Source organism: Canis aureus, chromosome 6, assembly GCF_053574225.1.
Source record: "Canis aureus isolate CA01 chromosome 6, VMU_Caureus_v.1.0, whole genome shotgun sequence".
In the NCBI taxonomy this organism is placed as follows: domain Eukaryota; kingdom Metazoa; phylum Chordata; class Mammalia; order Carnivora; family Canidae; genus Canis; species Canis aureus.
The window spans coordinates 78,410,749-78,436,275 of record NC_135616.1 but is presented as its reverse complement, the minus strand read 5'-3'; the positions used below and the strand labels follow the sequence as shown (position 1 = coordinate 78,436,275).

Sequence of the window (25,527 nt, the reverse complement as noted above, 5' to 3'; positions counted from 1 at the left end):
AATACTCAGAAATTAGGACAAAGTAGAAAAGGTGCTAAATTTGTGGCGAGCCACAAATTGAATTCTGAGCATCTAGCAGCTGAAGAAGTTAATGTGAAGATTCACAATTTCCTTATAATGAAAACCAAGTGCGACTCAGGAGGGCAGCAGCTACCTGGTATTGAAACGTAAGGGCAATCTTTACAACAGGGTGCAAGATGAGGGCATAGTCTGCGGGGTCTGCCTGCGTCAGGGAGAGAGGAGTCTGAATTCCAGGACTGGCTTTGCCACTAGGCTTTGCCACTGGCGCAAACTGGGTAAGTCATTCAATCACTCCCTAATAAGTAAGGCCCTTATTTCCGGTATTTAGTGTTCATTTGTAAGTACCCAGTGTGTGCCACGAGGATTACAAAAGCAAGTAAGAAGTTTGTGTCCTTAAGGAACCCGGATTCTCATGGGAAAGACAAGCACGTAAGCTGCTTAAGCGGACACACAGCAGAAACAATAGAGGGGTGTTCGGGTGGCTCATTGGTTAAGCATCTGATTTTGGCTCAGGTTGTGATCTTGGGGTCCTGGAATTGAACCCCATGATGGGCTCCATGCTCAGCAGAGCATCTGCTTGTCCCTCTCTCTTTGCCCCTCCCCCCATGCTCATGCTCTCTTTTTCTCTCTCTCTGTCTCTCTCAAATAAATAAGATCTTTATTTGTTTTTAATTTTTTTTGTTTAAAGATTTTATTTATTTATTTATGTATTCATGAGAGACACAGAGAGAGAGGCAGAGACACAGGCAGAGGGAGAAGCAGGCTCCAAGCAGGGAGCGCCACGCAGGACTCGATCCCAGGACCCCGGGGTCATGCCCTGAGTCAAAGTCAGATGCTCAACCGCTAAGCCACTCAGGCGTCCCATAAATAAGATCTTTAAAAAAGAAAAAATGACCGAAAGAAACATAATAGAGGTTCGAACAGGGTTGTCAATGTCCCCATCTGACATCCTGACTTTCAGGTTAATCTAGACACCAAATACCTTCAGTAAAATTCCATTATGTTTGTTAAAATCAAATCCTGAATTAAAAAATATTAAAATCTTAATAGAGTTGAATTGACTAAAGTATGGGTGAAGCCATCATAACTGCGAATGGTAATCGTGTTAAGGTAGAAAGCTGGGCGCACAGGCTGCAGACAGAAACATCTGTCGATTCCCCCCTTGGTTTTGTAATTATAATGTGGGTTGTTTTCCAGAATCTGTTCCATCAAAGGATTGTCTTTTTTAATTGTATGCTTTGTCAGAAAACCAACTCTATTTCTTTCAACCTCTCTCTCATGTGCTTCTCCTGCAAAACAGTCTGGCTACCAGCTCTACCCTTTTTTTTTTTTTTTTTAAGATTTTATTTATTCATGAGAGGTACAGAGAGACACAGGCAGAGGGAGAAGCAGGCTCCATGCAGGGAGCCCAACGTGGGCCTCGATCCTGGGTCTCCAGGATCATGCCCTGGGCTGAAGGCGGCGCCAGACCGCTGAGCCCCCCCCGCCCCCCCCCAGGCTGCCCTAAACTCTCCTTTCAAAATCTCTACCTAATGCCCCCGTCTTCCACATTGTTATTGCAAATCTCCTTTTTCCGTTTCACATTCAAGTTTCACGTATTCACATTTCCTCAGCACTTACTCTTCTCTGGTTTCTTGTACCCAATCAAATTCTACAACTTTTTTTCTGAAGAATGCATTCAGATTTTTCGTTCGTATCTGTTGTCACCGACAATTCCTTGCCTTCGTGGTGGTAACCTCTCATTTGGGATCCTCCAATATCACCTTCTTGTGATTCTCTGCCTTTATTTGCCTTACCCCGTTCTAATTATTTCCAGCCTCTTTACATCACTGGCTTGCTTCTATGGTGATTTAATTCTTGGAATTCCTTTAATAACATTGCCACTTTCTAAAGTAAATGACTAATTTGGTCTTAATGGAAAACTGCAAAGACTCTGATCAGGACTTTCCATCCAAGCAGGTTTTATTTTACACGCTCTCTCTTTTTACAGAATCTTTGTCTCTCAGGTGTGAGACTTCTCATTGGTCACTATGATTATTTCTTCTTTTTTCATACTCAGAGTCCCAATTCTCCACAGATCTCTTACTATTTAACTTGGTGTGTTTATAATGCTGCCATCCACATGTATTAGCCTTTCTTTATTTCATATATATACATTTCTTTCTTTCGCTCCCCCCCTAAGTTGTGAGTCCTGAGGACAGTGACCACTAACTGGGGTAGCCGACATTCCCCAGGTGACTACTCCTCTCTGACCCATCTCCATCCTCCGGCTCGAGCTAAGTGGTCCAAATGGAATGATCATCTTCTTTTATAGTTTTGCTTTTCTGATCACAGAATTGGTTAAGGGGTAGGCTGGTAAGCCAGTCTGAGCTGACCATAATAACTCATCCCCTGGACCACAGTGAGTGATTCAGAGGGACATGTGACCTAAATGGGGCCAGAATCCTATCTCAAGAGTTGAAAGAGAAAAGCCAGTTTTTCCCTTGTATTGAAAGCTCTAAGGGGCGCCTGGGTGACTCAGTTGGTTAAGCATCTGCCTCTGGCTCCAGTCATGATCCTGGAATTGAGCTCCATGTCGGGCCTCCTGGTCAGCAGAGGAGTCAGCTTTTCTCTCTCTCCTTTTGCCCTTCTCCCCACTCGTGCTCGCTCTCTCCCTCACTTTCTCTCTCAAGTAAAAATAAAATCTTAAAAAAAAAAAAAAAAGCTGTAAAAATGAGAGCCTGGACCCTTTGGATGCTACATCTCCCACCAGAGAAAAATAATCTGGGAGAATGGCTGAGCAGCAGAGAATTCTTTGTTCATTCCTCTTCTTGCCAATCTGAGATTTAATTATTCAACTTTGATTCAATTCTGAGAACTACCCCAGTAGTGTTCAATCTCTTTTATTTGTTTCATTTGGTTTGAGTTGGGTTTGTCATTTGCAACCATGAAAGTCCTGATTCATATAATATTTAAACTATATTTTAAAATCCCTGTAGCGCTCATCTGTAAAATGGTGACCCCCCCGACATGCATCGTATCTCACCAATCGTCATAACTTTAAGAATGAGAGCTATTGGGGATCCCTGGGTGGCTTAGTGGTTTAGCGCCTGCCTTTGGCCCAGGAGTCCTGGGATCCTGGAGTCCTGGGATCGAGTCCCACGTCGGGCTCCCGGCATGGAGCCTGCTTCTCCCTCCTCCTATCTCTGCCCCCCTCTCTCTCTCTATGTCTATCATAAATAAATAAATAAATCTTTAAAAAAATAATAAATAAACATACTTTGAAAAATATCAAACAAAATAAAAACATGTTAATAAAAAAAAAAGAACGAGAGCTATTGAAGAAAATACCTGTTGTCAAAACTGTCTAAACTCAATCCTGAAAGTCTTCCTAATTTATTTACTCCCTAAGCCTTTTGGTTACAATACTTGAAAGCTGAAGCAGGACAGAATTTATTTCATTTTCAAAGAAAGCAAACTCCTATCTCCCTAAAGTTATAGACTCTTATTTGCTGATTATCCCTTAAAACAGTGATGTGTTTATTTTACATGACAAATACATACAGAAAGCTTATTTTGAGCCGAGTGTCATGGTAAAAATTTACCTCTTCAATCCTTCCAACAAACCATGATTATCTCCATATTCAATGAGAAGACTGAAGCACAGAGAGACGGGGAAATTTGCCCGAGGTCACAGAGTGAGTACAGAGTGGAGCTGGAATTAATCCTTAGACTTTATTGTGCATCAGAACAACTCGAATATGGGCTAAAAATGTAGATCCCTAGGACCTGCTAATTCAGAATCGGACCAAGAGAAGATATAACTACTTTTTAGACTTTTTTTTTTCACATTTACCAAAAAGTTCTGCTCTCCCATCTGCAGCTTGCAATTATCTTAAATTTAGCTGAGAATACATTTCATCTTCACTGATTTTGGGGACAGAGATCCTGCCACTTGTGGATCTGATATTTAAATTGTACGGACTCTGTTTCAATAAATAATACCAAAGACCTACCCCTCGGGCAGTCACTAGAGGTCTTAAATCTTGAATTGCCTGCCACCCGGCTCATTGCAAAGGAGTAGTAGAAACGGGTCTTTGAGAAAGACTTGACCAAAGAACACGCTCACTACTTGATCCTGCAGCGCTCCTTACTCTATCACCCAAATAGAATAAATCCCCCACGAATCCAAATACGCAGACTTTGTCAGTTCGGTTCTCTGTGGAAATGCTCTCAGCCTTTCTCAACCTCTCTCTCAATGAACAGCTCCCACTCAGTGCTCAGCTTACTACACCCTGGGTACTGTCCCCACCATGCTTCTAAAGTCACTGGTGCTGGGGACACCTGGGTGGCTCAGCAGTTGAACATCTGCCTTCGGCCCAGGGCGTGACCCCAGGGTCCTGGAATCGAGTCCCACATCGGGCTCCCCGCAGGGAGCCTGCTTCTTCCTCTGCCTGTGTCTCTGTCTCTCTCTCTCTCTCTGTGTGTATCTCTCATGAATAAATAAATAAAATCTTTAAAGCCACTGGTGCTGAGGTGACCAGCAGCTACCTGGAGACAATACGACTTAGGGGTTAAGGAGGTCTTCTCTGGAGCCAGTCCAGCTCAATTAAATCCCGCTTCTGTCACCTTCTGCTCCAGCACCTTGCTGAACCCCTCCATGCTGCTCAGTGTTTGCACCTGTAAAATGAGGGTAATTATGGTACCTACATCCTGCGTAACTGTGAGGACTATGAGCAGTGTAACAATGCATGTCAGGCAATGAGAACAGTGCACACAGCACACACTCAATACGTGCTTTTCACCAGAAATAAGCTCCTCAAGAGCAAGATCAGTGTTCTTTTTTAAAAAATCTGTTTAAGATTTTATTTATTCATGAGAGACCCAGAGAGAGAGAGAGAGGCAGAGACAGGCAGAGGGAGAAGCAGGCTCCCTGTGGGGAGCCCCATGTGGGACTCGATTCCCCAGACCCGGGAATCACGACCTGAGCCAAAGGCAGTTGCTCAACCACTGAGCCACCCAGGCGTCCCAAGATCAGTTTCTGTTCATGACTATCTCCTCAGTGCCAGACATATGGTTAGTTACTCAAATATAAATGCAAAGAATCAATAACCCCCAAGTCCAGTGGCATTTTCAGGTCCTCTCTTCACTGGTCTTACTGTAACAATCCAATATCCATATGGCAATTACCTGTGCTGGGCACTGTTCCAAGCACTTCACCATCATTAATTCATTTAGTTCCCACAACAATCTTATGGGACAGGTACATTGCCATGAGCTTTTTACACACGACGAAAGGGAAGCACTGAGATATTCAGTAATTTGCCCAAGCTTGCACAGCTAGCAAGCAGCAGAGCTAGCACTTGGAACCTAGGCAGTTTAATTTCAGAGTTTAGGCCTTTAACCTGTGTTCGCCACTGATCATTACTTCTTTAAAACTCTCTTCCATTGGCTTCCACAAAAACACCCTCTCTCAGCCTCTCTGACTCCTCCTTCACAGGTTCTTTTCTCTCTGATCAACTCCAAAGCAGGGATGACATTTCCAAGGTCACTGCCTTTACTTATGTTACACGCTCTCTAGTTGAGGACATTCACTTCCATCCACACTCAGGTGATTCCCAAACCCCCATCTCTATCCCAGATATCCATCCCAAGGCTCACTGGACCATACTCACATTCAATTCATATAAGATAATAAATGTATTCTTTTCCCCAACAAGCATGCATTTTTTTCCATTTAATTCTGTCTTAGAAGATGGTACCACCCCACCCCCATCACTAAAGCCAGAAATCTAACAATCATCTCTAACCCTGCTTTCTGCTTTTCCCTACATGTCCATTTGCTATTTGCCTATACCTCTTTTTTTTTTTTTAAGATTTTATGTATTTATTCATGAGAGAAAGAGAGAAGCAGAGACAGGCAGAGGGAGAAGCAGTCCTTCCCCAATGAGGGACTCGATCCCAGGCCCCCAGGATCACGCCCTGAGTCGAAGGCAGATGTTCAACCGCAGAGCCATCCGGGCATCTCAAGAGGTTGACATCCTTATTTCAGAATTGGGGGCGGGGGTTGTCATTTGTTTTATAAAAATGAGAGTGTATAACACACGTGTCTTTTCCTCTTGCTTTTCTCACTTAACAATGCATGGAAATCACTCCAGGCTAATAAACATAGCTCCAGCTCATTCTTTCAGCAGCCTAATACCATAAGAGATGAAGATACCACAATTTATTCAGCCGTTCCATGTTGAAGGGCATTCGGGTTGTTTCCAGTTCTTTACCACGACATACAGCGCTACAACAAGCAAACTCGAATATACATATCCCTGCACTCTAAGGCTTTTGTTTCTGTGGGATTCCGTCCCCCAAACGGGAATTGTTTATAGGTACTAGGTTGGAGCATGGTTTGTAAATAAATAAAAGCACACGGCATAGTGCCATACATTCAAAGAAGTTCAGTAAATGATGATAATGATAAAGGATATTTGACCATGTGGTTACCTAGCAGCGTTTTGATGGGAAAAGATACGTTTCCCAGCAACTAGCAAGTATACATCATTGAAGGAGGATTCGTAAGGAGAGTACAAAAGACAGAACCTGGCACATAGCAACTGAGAATCACTGTTGCGAAGCATATTTCCTGTTGTATTTGCTAGGCCATCTTAGACTGGCAGGGCACCAGGGTCATTTGAAGTCCTATTACTGGATACTGAGTCCCTGACCTTCTGAGCTAATCAAACTGTAATATGCTTTCAAAAAAAAAAATCTCAGCTTTGAAAGATCTCCCCAGTTTATTACCTTGAAGCTGGTGACTTCAGAGCTACGAAGGTGTCTATTTAAGGCAGTTGTATGTGAAAGCGCATTAGATGAGGAGTCAGAACACTAATCCTTGCCTCTGCCTACTTGTCAGCACTGTGGCATTTTGAGCAAGCCTCAAAATCCTCATATACAAAAAAAAAAAAAAAAAAAAAAGCTAATAATACTCATGCTGCCTACTTTGCAGTATTATAGTGAGGAACAAATGGAATTATGTAAATGAAAGCGCTTTGAGAGAGCTATACATATATTAGCATTGTTAATATTATTCTGATTCTTGAGTAGGCAATGTACTGTGTGTGTGGTGGCACTTTCTTGTTCTTTGTATCGCCAGAAAGAATACATTACCATTGAAAAGACTGATTTTGTAGCAGTCACAAAGCGCACTACCAAAGTACAGATCGATATAAAAATAACAGACTAGATGTCAGCCATTGAATCTATCTGCCGATATTGTTCAATGAACGTTTTTGACAATGAAGATATTTACAAAGCTGCCTCAATTTTTAATGTTTCATATATAAATGAAAATAAAAATCATAGTTCCCCCCCTCTTTCCTGTAAGTTTCTATTTTTAACTCCTGTACAATTTCAGATCTAATACCCTTGTGTTCTTTCCCTAGTCCTGGTTCCTGCCCATGTAATATACACCTGCTCAGGAATCCAGGTATACCTGGGATGCTTCCTACCCAATTCTGTTATTTTTATTGTGATTAAAATATTGAGAAACTGGTTCCACTATAGATCAATACTCCATATATATTATGAATGGATAGGTCTATGGATGGAATAGCAGAAACTACCTGACATGAGGAATCATTCATTTCAGAAATGTGGCATAGGTACATATTCACTCTTTGCTGGGACAGAATGTTCATATACGGAGTTCAGAAATCTCAGTGCCAGTTGAAATTTGGCAGTTGGTTCCTTCCAGCTGTTCTTAAAGGTATTCTCTCCGCGGGGATTTAAAAGTGACTCCTAGTCATGGCTTAAGATTTTTAGGTTTCACTGTTTCTGTTTTGATTCTTCCCTTTGGAAAACAGAGAAAATGCAACATTTATCCAGTAGTGAAGGGTTTATGAAGTTCTTCAGAGTTAGATCTAAATTATCACAGCTGTCAATAGTTGGTAAATCATGGGGAAAAAAGTCATCCTGTATAAAGTATACAATTAAATTAATTATTTATTAATGTTCTACCTTTCAACTGGTGGGGGTGGTGGCATCCAGTAGACAACCCAAGAGAAAGAAAGCCAAAGAGTCCTTGGAGTGATTTCAAGTTTCAGGCTTTGTCAGGGTCTTTGAAGTCATCACTTTGGGGATTGCTTGTCATGCTCTTCAGTGTCCATCTGTTGAAGAAAAAGAAGAGCCCAAACCCTCTGAGAATGGAGTTGCCTTTATTTAAAATTGTTTTTCAGTATAAATCCTTTTTTCAAAAGGGAGATTTTTGTTGTTGGTCATTTTCCATTACTTTATAGAGTTAAATATATTAAAATTTAAAACGTGTAACAAGTAACATGGAAGTACGGTAAATAAAAATATTAGGACATGATCTATATCCTCTTCACTGAGACATGGAGAATAAGTGTGATTTTTAAAATTCTCCTTTCTTTTAGAGAAAATTGAGTTTACAAAATGGATAAATTACAGGAGTGATGGTACACATTGCAGAGGACTCTTTAATTTCAAAGTATCATACAGATTTCATGGAAACACTGGATTTCTTAACATATACACATCATAGTGCTTATTATTCAATACATAAGACATTGTAGTGAAGAACTCATCTATTGCACAAAGCAAAACACTCCTACCTCATAAATAGAAGTAAAATTTGAGTGACCTACTCTGAATTTTATATCTATATAACACAATATGACATAAAGAATGAACAATTATGAAAGGAAGGCGGACTTAATAATCTAACTTTTGTCATAAATCAAAGAAGAATTTTTTTCTTGAATTATCTAGAATATAGGTAAACAAATACCTATAAAAGGAGTACCATCTAAGCAGCTTGAATTCACTCTGCACTGTGTAGATCTTGAAAAAGGCTACTTGAAAAATGGACTTGAGTATTGGTATTGAGCTATGGGACATCTGTATGCACAGTGAAAAAACTCTCACTGTGCTTGAATTTTTAATAGCTTATGACCCAATGGAAATTTTTGGTTGTTCACACTTCTTATCAATTTTTGTTCTTTTTTTTTTTTTGAAGATTTATTTATTTATTCATGAGAGACACAGAGAGAGAGAGAGAGGCAGAGACACAGGCAGAGGGAGAAGCAGGTTCCATGCAGGGAGCCCGACGTGGTACTCGATCCCCGGACTCCAGGATCACACCCTGAGCTGAAGGCAGGCATTAAACCACTGAGCCCCCCAGAGATCCCCAATTTTTGTTCTTAACACAAATACATATAATGCAAGTTTGTTTCTGAAATCATATAAAGAGTATTACCGAAAACTAGTAAGATTAATTGTAATGAATATAATGAATACTAAGGTAAAATGATCAGGGGCACCAAGCTGGCTCATTCAGTACAGCATGCAACTCTTGATCTTAGGTGTTGGGAGTCTGAGCCCCACAGTGGGTGCAAAGATTACTTTTAAAAAATGTAAAAAGTAAAATGATGACGGGCACTTGGGTGGCACAGTCACTCAAGAGTCCAACTCTTGGTTCTGGCTCAGGTTGTGATCTCAGGGTCATGGGATCAAGCCCCGTGTTGGGCTCTGTGCTCAGCATGGCATCTGCTTTCGACCTCTCTCCCTGTCTCTCTGAAATAAACACATAATCTTAAAAAAAAAAAAAAAAAAGTAAAATGATGATAATCAAGGAAACTGGGTGTGGGATACATGCAAACTCTTGGTACTATCTTCTCATTTTTCTTTTGTTCTTAAAAAAGTCTATTACAAAAGAAACTAACAAGAGCAAAACTTTTTTCTGTTTTATTCAATTTCCTTGTTATAGGATTGTTTCCATTATCTGTAAGATGTTAAGTACTCAGGTGTGAAACAAATATTCAGATATTCCTGTAATATTTTCCTTTTGAAAATGTCATATTTCTTAACTATTTGAATCACTTCCAGACTTTAGTGCAGACCTCTAACATTTAGTTTACTAAATCTAACAAGAAGAGGACACTATAGATTTTTATTTCCTCTGTAAGGCAGAAACTCATGGAAAATTTCTTGCTCTTATCTCTAACAAGTTTACTCTATCAGTTTTATTTACTTAAAAAAATGTAATCTGTTAGATTTAAGAGTGAGATTCATTTTCTATTTTACAATTAAGTATTTCCTAAAACTAAGGATTCATAAATAAATAGCAGATCTTTGGAGCTTTTTTATATAAAAGTTACAATAGGGGATCCTGGGGTGGCTCAGTGGTTTGGCGCCTGCCTTTGGCCCAGAGTGTGATCCTGGAGTCCCGGGATCGAGTCCCATGTCGGACTCCTTGCATGGGGCCTGTTTTCTGCCTCTCTCTCTCTCTCTTTCTCTCTCTGATGAATAAATGAAAAAAAAATCTTAAAAAAAAAGTTACAATGAAAATGTGTGCAGTTTTACAAGAGATAATGTGAAATTTTATTTTAACTTGAACTGGTATTTTAAATATTATTTAAAAGCTATTCACATTTATTACCCCAAGTTTATCCTTTTAGCTGTTTTAATTAAAAAAAATTTTTTTTTACCCCATCAAAGACAGTAACAAATATATTCTAGTTGCTGTAGTCTAAAACAGTGCTTTGAAATACTGATGGTGAGTGCTGTTTCTGTGATTACTTTGATGACATTTTCTGAGTTTAATTTTTTCATTACCCAGCTATCTTCCAGAGACTGGCATATTGATTTTTCTAATTAATATTCTATGTACCGGGAATGGTATTTTTACTTTCTATTTATGGAGCATCGAATAGCACAACCACTATAAGTGATGTGCTGGTATGTTACCTTATAAATGCTCAAGGTACAGCTTCTAATGTTGAAAAATAGAAAAATAAATTGACCTTGATGAAGTGTGTCTTCTTTTGTCTGTTCCCAGGAAAGTTTATTTCAGGTATTTCTACTGCTGAAATGATTAGCGTTAACAGCTTTTTCCCTCCATTTTATTTTACAGGGTCTCTTCATCTTCCTGATATATGGGGTATACAACACAGAGGTAAGTCGGCTTGGAGTATCTCAAGGCTGACAGTGAATGAGAGAAATGACAGGTTTCTTATCTTGATAACTGAGGAACAAAGTTGGCTTTTCAGATGAGTGTCCTACTGCCCTTCATGCTTGGACTGGCTTATATGCATCCCAGCTTACCATTAAACACTGACACCCTGAATAAAGGGACAGCCTCATTTCTCATAGGCATTGACTAATATTTTACTACAGCCTTAAGTTTTTGAATTTTCAGTCTTTCTTTTAACACTTAACTACACTCGATGGTTTACAGTGTCACAGTGTAAGCAGCAGAATGCTCATGTGTAATTGCACGGAAATAGAAAAGTATCATTTCTCACCTCAAAATGCCCACTAAACATTATTATCTCTTAAGTTTTTGAGCAGGCTAAGAGAGGCCCACTAGGAATAATGAATAGTACTTATGGTTTCAATGGTGAAATTTCTCCGAGAAGACATCAATGATTTAATTATGAGAAGTTGTTTAGCTAGAAAATTGACTTGACATTTCATTTACAAAGTATACTATACCATGTAAGTAAATTGTTGTCATAGACCTAGTTCTTTGAGGGGGGAAAAAATCTGTGATTTACAGTCTTGCTTAGGCTGGTTTAGATTTCTGCATGCTTCCTATGCAAGGGAATGCTTTGTGTGCATCAGGCATTGATGTCTGATTTTTGTTGGTTTTTGATTTCGAGATTTTCATTTGTGATTTCCCTTAGGAAACGATTCGTAATTTTGCAGGCATTTCTCGGCATCCTCTGCTCTGCTCGGGGAGCGCAGAGTGAATCCCAGCACAGATCACACCGGGCCTAGCAGTGCGCGTTTTATAAGGAGCCTAGGAGGCTGGGCAGCAGGGCCACGCGGCAAAGACTCCTCAGCCAGACTAGGTATGCGGGCATTTAAATACCATCCGATGATGATGACGAAGTGTGTGTGTGTAGGTGTGTCCCACAGGGCGGCTGCCCCTGGATTACACGCGGTTTCCTTTTCCAGTAGCCTTCAGGTAGGTTGGCAAGAAGACAACTTTTTTTTTTTTTTTTGCAACGGTACCTGTATTGCGGCTGCAAAGCAGGCTCCTCCTATAAGTGCAAAGGACGCACGCCCATTATTAAAAAGGTCTGCAAACTAATCACAGAAGCGCAATCTTTTTATTTTTTTAATAATGTATTTCTTTTCTTTTCTTTCTTTTCTTTTCTTTTCTTTTCTTTTCTTTTCTTTCTTTTCTTTTCTTTTCTTTTCTTTTTTTCTTTTCTTTTTTCTTTTCTTTTTCTTTTTTAATGGATGCTGGGAGCATCTGAAGTTGGCTGCTTTCAGGTAGAACCAAAAGCGCCCTAGGTCATCCAACTGCAGGCTGTGGATTTTGATCCTACAACTGGACTGCAAGCAGCGGAGCCCAGAAGGCCCCGAACCCCGGCCTCCTGCAACATTGGGACCTCAGTTTCCCCCCCATCCGCGCTCCGCCTGCCTCTTTTCTCTGCAGGCCGGTCCCGCGGAGTCCCGCCCCGCCGTCAGGGCAGCCCGCCAATCACGCGGCTCGCCTGCGAGCCTCTTTCTCCGGGGGCGGGGGCGGAGGGGGCAAAGGGGCGTGGCTCCGAGTCCCCGCCCCCTGCAGCGCGGGGCCCGCCCCTCCGCCCAACCGCCCCAGTGATTGACAGGCGGGCCGGGCGGAAGCCGCGGCGCAGGCGCCGTGGCGCCGCCGAGCGCCCCTCCGGCCGGGGTGAGCGTTCCCGGCAGGCCCCGCGCCGCGCCTGCGCAGTCCGGGAGAGGCTTTTAATTCCATTGTGGAGAGGACGGCGTTATTTTTATTAACTGGAGGCGACGGCGGCGGCGGCGGCGGCGGTACCCGTAAGTGTTGCGGGGTGGGCCGGGGCGGGGGCGGGCGAGGCCCGGGGAGGGGCCGCAGGGCCGTGCGTGCCGGTGCGGGTGCCGGAGCCGGGGCCGGAGCCGGAGCCGGAGCCGGAGCGAGCGGGCTGGGAGCTGGCGCGGGGCGCGCTGCGGTCGGGGCGGCGGCGCGGCGCGGCGGGTCGGGGCGCCCGGGGCCCGGTCCCAGCCCCTCCTCCGTGTCCCCTCTGCCCCCCTCTCCGCAGCCAGGCCTCCTCCGGGGCATGAAAGTCGGCGGCGGGTTCCTGAGCGGCGGCGGCGGTCCCGGCAGCAGCGGCGGCGGCGGCGGCGGCGGCGGCAGGAGGGCGGAGATGGAGCCCACCTTCCCCCCGGGGATGGTCATGTTCAACCACCGGCTCCCCCCGGTCACCAGCTTCACCCGGCCGGCGGGGTCGGCCGCCCCTCCCCCGCAGTGCGTGTTATCCTCCGCGACCTCCGCAGCCCCGGCCGCCGAGCCGCCCCCCCCGCCGCCGGCCCCGGACATGACTTTCAAGAAGGAGCCGGCGGCGTCGGCGTCAGCGGCGGCCTTCCCCTCGCAGAGGACCTCCTGGGGGTTCCTGCAGTCCCTGGTCAGCATCAAGCAGGAGAAGCCCGCGGACCCCGAGGAGCAGCCGCAGCCCCACCACCACCACCACCACCACCACCACCACCACCACCACTACGGGGGGCTGTTCGCCGGGGCCGAAGAGAGACCTGCAGGCCTCGGAGGCGGCGACGGGGGCGGCAGCCACGGCGTCATCCAGGACCTCAGCATTCTCCACCAGCACGCCCAGCAGCAGCCAGCCCAGCACCACCGCGACGTGCTGCTCAGCGGCACCGGCAGGACTGACGACCACCACGGCGGCGGCGGCGGCGGCGGCGGCGGCAGCGAGGAGCCAAAGCAGGACACTACCGTCAAAAAGGCAAAGAGGCCAAAGCCAGAATCTCAGGGAATCAAAGCCAAGAGGAAGCCAAGCGCATCTTCCAAACCTCCTCTGGTCGGAGACGGAGAAGGCGCCGTCCTCTCCCCAAGTCAGAAACCTCACATCTGCGACCACTGCAGTGCTGCTTTCAGAAGCTCCTACCACCTGCGGAGGCACGTCCTCATTCACACCGGAGAGAGACCCTTCCAGTGCAGCCAGTGCAGTATGGGCTTCATCCAGAAATACCTGCTGCAGAGACACGAGAAGATCCACAGCCGAGAGAAGCCGTTCGGATGCGATCAGTGCAGCATGAAGTTCATCCAGAAGTACCACATGGAGAGACACAAGAGGACGCATAGTGGAGAAAAGCCATACAAATGTGACACTTGCCAACAGTATTTTTCAAGGACTGACAGGCTGTTGAAGCACAGGCGCACGTGTGGCGAAGCCATAGCTAAAGGAGCCGCTAGTGCAGAACCTGGGTCGTCGACCCATAACAGTATGGGTAACCTGGCTGTGTTGTCTCAGGGAAATACAAGCTCCTCCAGGAGGAAAACGAAGTCAAAAGGCCTAGCTGTCGAAAGCAAGGAACATAAGGCCGGTAAAACGAACGAATCACAGATTTCAAATAACATAAACATGCAGAGTTACTCCGTAGAAATGCCCACCGTGTCTTCCAGTGGAGGCATAATTGGCACCGGTATTGATGAACTGCAGAAAAGGGTGCCAAAATTGATCTTTAAGAAAGGAAGCAGAAAGAACACCGATAAAAACTACCTTAACTTTGTGTCGCCGTTGCCAGACATGGTTGGACAGAAGTCCTTGTCTGGGAAACCCAGTGGCTCACTTGGCATCGTATCGAATAATAGCGTGGAGACCATTAGTCTTCTCCAAAGTACCAGTGGCAAACAAGGTCAGATAAGCAGTACTTACGATGATGCCATGCAGTTTTCAAAGAAAAGAAGATACTTACCAACTGCCAGCAGCAACAGTGCCTTTTCTATAAACGTAGGACACATGGTCTCCCAACAGTCCGTCATTCAGTCTGCAGGTGTCAGTGTTTTGGACAATGAGACCCCATTGTCCCTCATTGACTCCTCGGCTCTCAATGCTGAAATTAAGTCTTGTCATGACAAGTCTGGAATTCCCGACGAGGTTTTACAAAGTATTTTGGATCAGTACTCCAACAAATCGGAAAGCCAGAAAGAGGATCCTTTCAGTATAACGGAACCGCGAGTGGATTTACACACCTCAGGAGAACACTCGGAATTGGTTCAGGAAGAAAATTTGAGCCCAGGCACCCAAACACCTTCAAACGATAAGGCGAGCATGTTGCAAGAATACTCCAAATACCTCCAACAGGCTTTTGAAAAATCCACTAATGCAGGTTTTACTCTTGGACACGGTTTCCAGTTTGTCAGTTTGTCTTCACCTCTCCACAACCACACTTTATTTCCAGAAAAACAGATATACACTACATCTCCTTTGGAGTGTGGTTTCGGCCAATCTGTTACCTCAGTGTTGCCATCTTCATTGCCAAAGCCTCCTTTTGGGATGTTGTTTGGATCTCAACCAGGTCTTTATTTATCTGCTTTGGATGCTACACATCAGCAGTTGACACCTTCCCAGGAGCTGGATGATCTGATAGATTCTCAGAAGAATCTAGAGACTTCGTCAGCCTTCCAGTCCTCATCTCAGAAATTGACTAGCCAGAAGGAACAACAGAAAAATTTAGAGTCCTCAACAAGCTTTCAGATTCCATCTCAGGAGTTAGCTAGCCAGATAGATCCTCAGAAAGACATAGAGCCTAGAACAACGTACCAGATTGAGAACTTTGCACAGGCGTTTGGTTCTCAGTTTAAGTCGGGCAGCAGGGTGCCAATGACCTTCATCACTAACTCTAATGGAGAAGTGGACCATAGAGTAAGGACTTCAGTGTCAGATTTCTCAGGGTATACAAACATGATGTCTGATGTAAGTGAGCCATGTAGTACAAGAGTAAAGACGCCCACCAGCCAAAGTTACAGGTAAGGTCCCAAAAAGTGACCAGGCTGGAGGTCTAATGTAATTTTGTTTTATTTTGAGAACACTGCCATTGGAATGTTTCTACACGATCCTATTAAGAATAATGTAATGCCCTTTCAATGCAACTTTTCATATTTAGTTTATTTTGTTAGCGTGATTTTAGCTCTGTTTGTATTATGATTTTTAAATCAAAATCAATAGATTAAAAATAGTTTGACATTCAAAGTGACAATGTTTAGCAATCAAATTTACATGTATAGATCGTCAGGGAATAGCCCAAAAGTTTTAAATGCAAAAAAAAAAAAAAAACAAAAAAACCACAAAAACAAAAAAAGCCCCCCCATAATAAAATAAAAACCCTACAAAAAAAAACAAAACAGAACAAAAAACACATAAAAAAAAAAAAAAAAACTTTGTTGCTAGGATTAAGGTTATTCTAATTGCTTTACTCTCAGGAAAGTGTAATAACGCATGGGAATTCTGTACGTTATCACTGTAATGGAATATCCAATTTACAGATAGTATGATAATACATTTCATCATTTAAGTAAGGGATCGAAAACATTTCAAATTGCTCTATCTGGGCATCATGATACACATTTCATCATTTTTAAGTAAGGGATCGAAAACATTTCAAATTGCTGTCTCCATCTAGGCTGATCCAAAATTCTGAGATGTTGGCTACCTATATTTTGTTGCAGCTTTTAAATGTACTCTGAACTTCCAAACCATTCATTCCAGCCTGGTAGAACAAATATTCTTGGATCTTTGATCAAAGCCTGGAATGATAGCTTTAATAAAAGAAGAAAAAGAAGAAGAAGAAGAAGAAGAAGAAGGAAAAAAAAAAAATAGCACCCTCTCCTTATCCCAACTGTTAACAAGGCTGTAGTTCCATTAGAAGTTATGATATCCAGCAGTGTTGACACCCAAGTGGTTGGTTGGTACCAGTATTAGAACCCAAGTTGGAATTACATAATTCTTTGAAATTTGGGGTATGCATTATTTATTATACATGGCTTAACATATTGTTCTCTTGTCTGTGTTATTACATGTCACCCACACTTCTGTTTTTTTGTTCTTGTTCTTGGCCTACCCTCTTTCTTAGAGTTCTGAGCCTGCCTTGTTCCCTCTCCTATCTAGACAGTTTCAATTTTAGAATGATTTACATTCCATTAGGTAATTCATTAGGCATTTTATATGCCTTATGGCATTCAAATACTAAACAGTAGGATTAAAAAAAAACAACAACAACCACCCACATACCTTTTTAAAAAAAATAAAACCCGTACAGACTTCCATGTATAATAAAGCCCCACCTATCCCGAGCTACGGATACTAAGGTTGTTAATTCCAACTAGTGACATTGCTAACGCGAGAGGTAAGAGTGTCTGCATTTACTAATGACATCAGAACCTCTTTGTGAAATTGCAGCCTTTAATGTACATTTTAAAAGGGTGCATTAGTCAGTATTGTACAGGGGTCTTGTAAAGTCATCAAAACTTGCTATGAACGCTAATTGCCATTTGAGGCTACTGATGAGACAGTAGCTCTGCTCTAAACCACTTTTTAGCAATTGTATTTTTTTTCCTGATTATATTTTTTAATGTACTTTGATGTTTATGCTGATGAGTTTTTTATGTACTTTTGGTGATGTTTCAGTCTTATGTACTCTTCTGACGTCAGAAAAGTACCACTGGTTGTTTGCAGTCTTATTGTGTAATCAGCCTACCACAGGCTTCCATGTATAATAAAGTAATTAATATTGTGCAAGTGTAAAACACTTCTGTTATGAAAGCAGTGTTTGGAAAATAAGAAATTATTAAAAATGGTTACAAAATATTAGTTAATTTCCTTTCCCCACTTTTCCTCCCTTGAGTCTGCTTACCAGCTAAAGGGTCACCTATTTGTCATTGCAAGATTCTTAGAAAATGTGTTTAATCCTCTTAAATTTACACTCGATACTAAAAAAAAGTCTGTATTTCTTATTTTGGTAAGTGCGGTAAGTTCTATTGGGTACAGAGTACAAGCTGTAATCAAAGGATGGAGAGGACCTTTACCACTGTATCTCTTAAACTGTATGATTTTTCTCCAGTGTTTGTTTTATACAGGTTTTGAATTTCTTTAACTTTTATTGTGTGTACTGAATACTGCATATGTATTATTCTGATTGTTTGCTCTAGTTTACTACCAATAAAAGACCTGTTAATCACAAAATTGAAGAAAGGAGATATCACTTAATATCCAGTAACATTTTTCAGGTTTTTAAATTAACTACATTTTCTAAAGTATTCACGTCAGTGGTATGACCTACGATATAGGGACTTGTATTCTTATTGTGTGTTTTTTTAGCTTAAGTGTTTCGTATTTCTAGGTTTATTTTATTTGAAAAATTGGTTACTTCCTTTGTGTTTGAGGTGTACTATATGGAAGGGTAGAAATGTATTAATATTATGTAAATCAGAACATGCTTTGTTGAAATTAGGTTACCTATCCTAAGTATTATACCAGAGAGACTGTCTATTGAGGCCTCATTTAAAATCAGAATCCAGTATCTTTTGGTTCTAGATGCATCCATTTTGGTTCGAAAACATTGTAATAACAGTATGACACAAAAATGTCCTTGAGTGTTTTTAGTAGGAAAAAAAAGTATCCGTCATAGTTTAACCATGTTTAAAAAGGCTACAGGTATAGATAGCAGAAGAAAAGAGGTAAGACATTTAAATATTGGAGATGAAAAGATATTTGAAAGTGCCTTTTAAAGATGGAGAAAAAATTGTGAGTGGCTATGTAAGATCATGAGAAAATTGTGCTTTGAAATTCAGTGGCTATAAATGTTGAATTAAGGAGTAAAAAATACTAAAGGGTAAAACAGGTCTTTGAAACCTTGAGGGCTTTTTTTTTTTTTTTTTTTTGGCGTATGATGCTACTCTAGGGAAATGATAAATTATATTAGGCATAAACATGGCTTTCTCTGTAAGAGAAATATCTATTCCTGGGCCTACATGATTAGGAAAAGTAAATTGGTTCTTTCTTTGCCAAGGTCATTTCCTAGATTTGGTCATTTTCTCGAATAAGACAGCTAAGCAGAATCTCACTGATTCTGCATTCAAATTCACCTCTTGGTTTCTCTGCACAGAGGACTTCTCTATTGTAGGTTAACCCTAACCTTTTTTTTCTTCTTCTTCTTTTTTTTTTTTTTTTTTTTACCCACCTACCCTTCCTCTCCTTTGTTTTGGTTTGCGGAATGTTCATATCTGAATGTGAGCTTTTTAAGGTTTTTACATTTAAGGTGTTAGGATATGAAGTAGGAAACTGTTGTGTCTCTGTACATTCAGGACGAGGACTACCATAATTTAGCAGTTGCTGCTCAGTAATTTGTGTGGTAATTGAATAATAAGAACTGAAATATGTGAAATATGTGAAAATAAAAGTCTGTGCTTAAAAAAAATTTTTTTTGTACCCTCTATACCCAGTGTGGAGCTCGAACTCACGACCCCCAGATCAGCCAGGCGCTCCTGTACTTAAAATTTTTAGTGTTATTTTCACATTGTGAACAGCGATCCAAGTATTTCTACCTCTTGTTCCTTCCCCGTATCTGGCATTTTGTAGTTACTTGTCATTAGTGGCATGTAAGCCTGAACTGGGTGACGGTTTGAGCAATGTGGCCTCATCCTCAGTTTCCAGATTCATAGGTCTTGTTAAACTGAAGAACTTGCCTCAAGAAAAATAAGCTTCTGACCTTCAAAGTTCTATTTTTAGAGTAAACTACATCTGAAGACTATCATTTCTTGAGTTTTATGGTCTTCGTGTTTTCTCTAATCCACAATGACAGGATTTAATTTTTAAAGTGTGATGCAAGATTCCTTTGTTAGTGCTATGATATGATCCACAACCATCACGTGTGAGGTTATGTCAGTAATGTTCCGTGAATATTTTTGTTACGGGATCCCTCACCACAGAGGAGGACCTGTGTTGGTTTGCCAATCTTCTCGTACCCTCTATGAGACGATAAAGAGTTCCTGACAGATTTTGAGGGAAATCGTTTTGTTCCGCCTGTTATGTTATTTTACCTTCCTTAATTGAATACTCGAACATTAGCATGAAGACAGCACTAGGAATTCTGTTGCCTAATCCTTGATCAAAAAATTTGAAAACAAATCCTCTGAGTTTAGAAAGAGATTAAGCTATGAAGAGGGCCTACACTTTTTAAATTACTTCTACTTTCTTTGTGCCTATTTTGCTTTTTAAAAAAGAATTGGCTGCATATGAGTGACCAACAGGTAGATTCTATTTAAATTTTCAATGAGCCTTTGCCTCACCTTAGGGGAGAAACTTTGTAACTTTTTTTAGGGTTACAGACTTCTTGGGCAGCTGATGATAGAATTGATATCTCCCCACCCCAATTCATTAGAAATATACTTGCACATGAAGATTTATAAGCCAGTCTCTATGCTCACAAGAACCGCCACTGCTCCCCCCTCAAAAAGCACCCCCCCCCCAAAAAAAAACCTCCCAATAAAAACTTCTTAACCTGTGGACCTTAGGTTAAGAATCCCTGCCTTGGGGCACCTGGCCAGCTCAGTGGGAAGAGCATGCAGCTCTTGATCTCCGTCATGAGTTTGGGCCCCCCCCTTGGATAGAGAGATTACTAAAATAAAATAAAATAAAATAAAATAAAATAAAATAAAATAAAATAAACTTTGAAAAAGAGAATCTCTGCTTTAGAAGACTGCCTAAATATTGAAAATTTATTTTATAATTAATACCTAAACTAAGAAAAGCATCTGATAATTGAGTACTTAAAGTTTCTTCATATGCAATTTAATTAGTTACCTAGCATTTATATAGAACACATTTAGGTTACATAAGGCCATAAAGTTTTATGATAAGCTGGCCAAATAATGAGTTGAATATAATTCTTTGCACAGTTTCTCATCTGATAATAAGTACCATAGAGATGCTAGACTTGACAGTAGTTCAGTATTTTCCACCAACAAAGAAAATGTGTTAACAATGTATAATAAATAACTGCAGTCATCTTCTGGGCTCCTTTAGTTTGTACCGGAGTAGCTTCCCACATAAGCATGTATATTGACAAAAATGAAAGCCCACAACCAACCCATACCTCTTTGCCCAGAAAGAATAATACTGAGTTCTTAATAACATAAGCTTCTGCTTCGTATAGCCTGAGTGTGCCTAGCTAGGTTGAAATATCCTGTGCAAGATAAGCCTTGAAAAAGTATGTTGTTACATGTTGAGATAGGTATCTCTTGGGAAATGTAGATAAACAGCTGGAGAAAAAATGTTAATGATTTGAATCTTATACTCCAAGGGGAAAATTTTGTTTCCTGTGTTTGTAGGGAGTAAAAGAATAATGGGCAGAGGTTGTGTGTTAAGGGAGGTAAGAAACATGTTAGTATAGGAGAAGGAACAGGTTTGAAGGAAAATAGGGAATATAGGTTTACTCCCAATATTGACAGGGGTCCTGAAGAATTTAATCAGAACGGTAAAGGAGACCTTGGAAAAACTGTTCTTGCTCTGTCATTCTTTCAGTTCAGACTTCTTTAGGTACTTTGGTTTGGTATGAACTTTAGTACTATTGTGGAACAATTAATAAATAACTTAACAGACAACTGTGGTGAACTTCTGTTTACATTCCCAATCTAGGAAAAAGATGGCTAATCTTTGTGTTTATATATTAAATCTTTTCTTTAGTAACTCATAAAATCACGCAGCTTCCATTGGTTGGTGAGAATTGTAAATAACTTTTTTTTTTATCAAAACAATTGCAGTCAAAATTATTGTCATGTGATGAAGTGAAAATGCACAGAATTTAGGAATTAAGACAAAATCTCTGAATCTGCATCCGCAACCCACCAAAAGAGAACTGTACAAGAGCAGCGTATAAAGGCATATTGTGTTATGACAAAGGAAAAGTGTGAGTGATTGTAACAAGTTGGAAACTCCCTAATTAATTATTATTTTTTAGGTTTTGCTTTGAAACGTGTTGTTTAATTTTAACTTGTGACTGACTCATTTGTTCATTCTACTTTCTATAAGGTCTTGTTTTTATAAGCATTATCTATTGGAAACTTAAAAGGAGCTAGGCTTAATCTTGCTTTTCGAGATCATTACAGCTTTTTTTTTTTAAGTCTGGAAGTGACATTTTTAGATTAATTTTTAAAGAATGGATTGCAAAATTGAATGACAAGATCAGCAATGTAACTATTTTATGTTTGGTTGCACATAAACGAGGCTCTTCCTACGAGGAAGCCAAGTATAAACATTTGAAAGAGAGTTCCTTCTTTTTGGAGGATAATGAGAACTGTAAATGGGTATCATTGTGGGTCTCCGTGAATAGACAACCCATGACCTTGATCAGTTTAGTAGTGGAACTGGAAATATCTTCTCTGAGGCTGCAGTGTCTTACTTAGTGGCCCCAAATAACAAAAGTGCAAAGTAGAGATTAGAAAGCGGACTGAGGTGTGAGACCCAGAGTTTTCATCTTGCAAATGGGTAAAATACAGGAATGAAAGTTATCACGAGAATGTTTGTATTTAATAGACCCAACATGTAAATTTTACTCTGTCGTAAGCACAGCAAATTAGAAAACTGAGTCAGGTTCATGGCACTGCATACGTGCATTAAAGCACTTTTAAAAATCAGTGTTGTATGATCCCCTTTTGTTTAAGTAGACTTTCAATGAACAGTGTAAAATTGTGTTAATGGTGTGAAGGATTATGTTGTTTCTGAGGTAAGTTACTGTGGAGTTTTATTCCTTTGAATTTGGGAGATGGTGCTGCAGAAGTTCCACACATTTATTTTTTTAATGCCGTCCACTAAGATATTGTATGTTTCTATGTTTCTATACTCGATCACATTTGAAATAGCTGTTTTTTTTGTTTTTTTTGTTTTTTTTTTAATGAGTGATAGTGATTTAGCTGATCTCAAGTTTGGTTAAGAAAATTTATTTATGAGAGGGGACGCCTGGGTGGCTCAGTGGTTGAGCGTCTGCCTTCGGCTCAGGCTGTGATCCCGGGGTCCTGGGATCGAGTCCCGCGTCGGGCTCCTCCCCGCAGGGAGCCTGCTTCTCCCTCTGCCTGTGTCTCTGCCTCCCTCTCTGTGTCTCTCATCAACCAATAAATAAAATCTTTAAAAGAGAAAAGAAAAGAAAATTTGTAAGAGTAGTCTGAAACCATTAGACTTAACTTTCCTTAATTGCCTAAAGAAAAAATTGTGACTAGATTTAACACAGTTCAGGATTTATTTGAATATAAAATACCTAAGAATGTTGGACATAGTATTAAAAAAAAAAAGTAATCAAACTGTTGTGACAGATTTGTCTTTGAAAGAGAAGGAAGGACTATCGTGTAAAGGAAAAATGTAAAGGGATGTAAGGAGAATGATACTAATGGATGTGTTTACCACAGTCGTGTGGTAAAAGATCTTAAAGATTTGGATGGGATACCTTTAGGAGCCTGGTAATAATGATAAACTGAAATGGGTGGGTTACTGCTGGTGAATCATAGGAATGTATTATCAAGGCAGAATTAAATGCGATTTGGGGAGATTTCCAGAGAGGACTGGTGGAATGAATAGAAAATTACAGTTTTCAGTTTGTTCACTCTTTTAGTAGACCTCTAAAGCAATTGATACTTGACAAGGAGAGAAAACGCTTATCAGTGAATGATACAATGTTATTTTTGCTGATAATGCTAGTGTATGTGACCTATAGAAAGGGAAAAGAGGAGGCAATTTGCATAATCATGTATTTCTAATAACATTTAAATATTTCCTATCTTGTAATTGTTTAGGTTTTTAATTACTGTAGTTTATTAAGAGTGAACATCTTAATTTGTGGGAAGAAAAAAATACTATCATAAAGGACTAACTGGCTAATACCAGGTAGAAGAACACTTTCATTCTTAGCTAAAAATTAAGTAGCAAAGAAAGAATTATAAGGGGGAACTTTTTTTTCCTTTTAAATCCTGTCAATTCATCTATGTGTGTAACTGAAATCTTACATAACATGCAAGTAAAATTTTATAGGATTGGATGTATAATTATAAAATATTATTTTTCTGTTTTCCAAACTCAAAATAAATAATATGTATTTTGTAATTTAATAAGAAACGATCACCTTGGATTATAGTCAGTCATTCACCCAACTGAACCAGTACTTCCATCTGGATCTGAAATACAAAAACATTTTGAACGGTCTGAAAGTACTGCTTGTTAAAAATGTTCAGTACTGAAATATCAGTTGGAATTTTGGCAGCTGAATATAAGAGCAGAAATTCAAAATATTTGTCGAATTGCCTTTCATAATTCAGTTAGTTTGTTTATAAACCACATATAAATAATTATTTAGATGATCAAGTTTATTCCCACTGACGCCCCCTCCCCATGTACTTGCTTTGAAATAAAATATTCAGAACACAAATTACTGGGGCTGAATATATTTTAAAGAATTATATTTTCAGATGGAATACTAGCAGGAGCAGATGGTACGGACATTGCTCGGCAATAAATAAGATTAATGTGTTTAGAGCTATTAAGATTGTAAAGAGAAAGGAAAAAAAGTTTAGGCTCTCAATAAGAAGCAAACCACTGCCTGAACCTGACTTGACTTGGTTTGAAAAAGTTCATGTCTTATAAACATAGCTAGAGAATTGAGCTTCACGGAACAGATATTATTTTTGAAATTCTTTGTTCATATAAGGTTTAAGGTAGATCCAGTTTCTCCCCGTGTTTCAAGAACAGCCACTCCAAATCTTTTAGGAGGCTTTCCAATTGTTGGAGAACAGCAGTTCTGGTTTGTTATAAAATGTGAGTCGAAGATCTTTTTTTTTGAAAAACAAAACAAAACAAAAAAACCCTGAAATTTTGAAAAAAGAAAAATGTAAAATTACAGTGCATTTCCAGAAATTTCTATTGAAAGGTAAAGTGAAATACTGTATAAAAATATTTAGTATTTACATTGTGAACATGTGAAATGAATTATTCTTTATAAATGGTCACTTTAGTGTACTTAAATAGAACAAAAATCATAAATTTAGTTTAAACTTTGGAAATGGATGTCTTCAAAATTCTCTTATTCTTCTCTGCCATTTGTTCTATGAAACCAGTAGGTTAAAAAAAAAAAAAAAAAAGGGATGCCTAGGTGGCTCAGCCGTTGAGCATCTGCCTTTGACTCGGGGTGTGATCCATGGGTCCGGGATCGAGTCCCGCATCGGGCTCTCTGCATGGAGCCTGCTTCTCCCTCTGCCTGTGTCTCTGCCTCTCTCTTTGTCTCTCTTGAATAAATAAAAAAGGAAGGAAGGAAGGAAGGAAGGAAGGAAGGAAGGAAGGAAGGAAGGAAGGAAGGAAGGAAGGAAGGAAGGAAGGAGAAAGAAAACAAGTTGGTTGGAGCTTATTAACTTATTAATTTATAAATAAGTTTTAGTTTTAATTTTTTCTCAAATACACCATCACTGGATTTTAAATTAGGAATAGATGAAATGTTTTGATAATAGTTGCGCTTTGCTTATTTCATTTAAAATTGCCTTTGTAATAAAAATAAATTGAATGTTTTACTATTACCAGAAGCTCTCCCCTAGGTAAATAATTTTTTAAGTTGGAAACTATGGTGCTCATTGCTCTTCTTCATGTGGGTCCCAATTATATTGTCATCCAGGTTGAAACTGGAGGGACAACTGCTTTGTCTTGAAGTTACTCCCCTATCCATTTGGCTACTTTTTAA

At 40.3% G+C, this 25,527-nt stretch overlaps 1 protein-coding gene and 2 long non-coding RNA genes across 4 annotated transcripts in view; 2 read left to right on the top strand and 1 right to left on the bottom strand.

Moving 5' to 3' along the window:
- LOC144316466 (uncharacterized) overlaps nucleotides 1–7,816 on the bottom strand; it is a 63,228-nt gene extending 55,412 nt beyond the window's left edge. The window contains exon 1 of the long non-coding RNA XR_013382442.1: nucleotides 7,617–7,816. This is a non-coding gene — a long non-coding RNA (uncharacterized LOC144316466). The remainder of the gene's footprint in view (nucleotides 1–7,616) is intronic.
- Nucleotides 7,766–12,109, top strand: LOC144316469 (uncharacterized). Its single transcript, XR_013382446.1, has 3 exons — nucleotides 7,766–7,940; nucleotides 10,925–10,966; nucleotides 11,719–12,109. It is a non-coding gene; the product is annotated as an uncharacterized LOC144316469 (long non-coding RNA).
- Nucleotides 12,110–12,679: 570 nt separating this feature from the next.
- Nucleotides 12,680–17,999, top strand: ZNF281 (zinc finger protein 281). Of its 2 annotated transcripts, none has more exons than XM_077902404.1 (2): nucleotides 12,680–12,822; nucleotides 13,065–17,999. In XM_077902404.1, the coding sequence occupies exon 2, from the start codon at nucleotides 13,083–13,085 to the stop codon at nucleotides 15,789–15,791; it is 2,709 nt and encodes a 902-aa protein (XP_077758530.1). In that variant the 5' UTR covers nucleotides 12,680–12,822; nucleotides 13,065–13,082; the 3' UTR covers nucleotides 15,792–17,999. The 2 variants fall into 2 exon arrangements, with proteins under 2 accessions (XP_077758530.1, XP_077758531.1); XM_077902405.1 differs by having other exon boundaries at nucleotides 12,744–12,822; nucleotides 13,069–17,999.
- The last annotated feature ends 7,528 nt before the right edge of the window (nucleotides 18,000–25,527 follow it).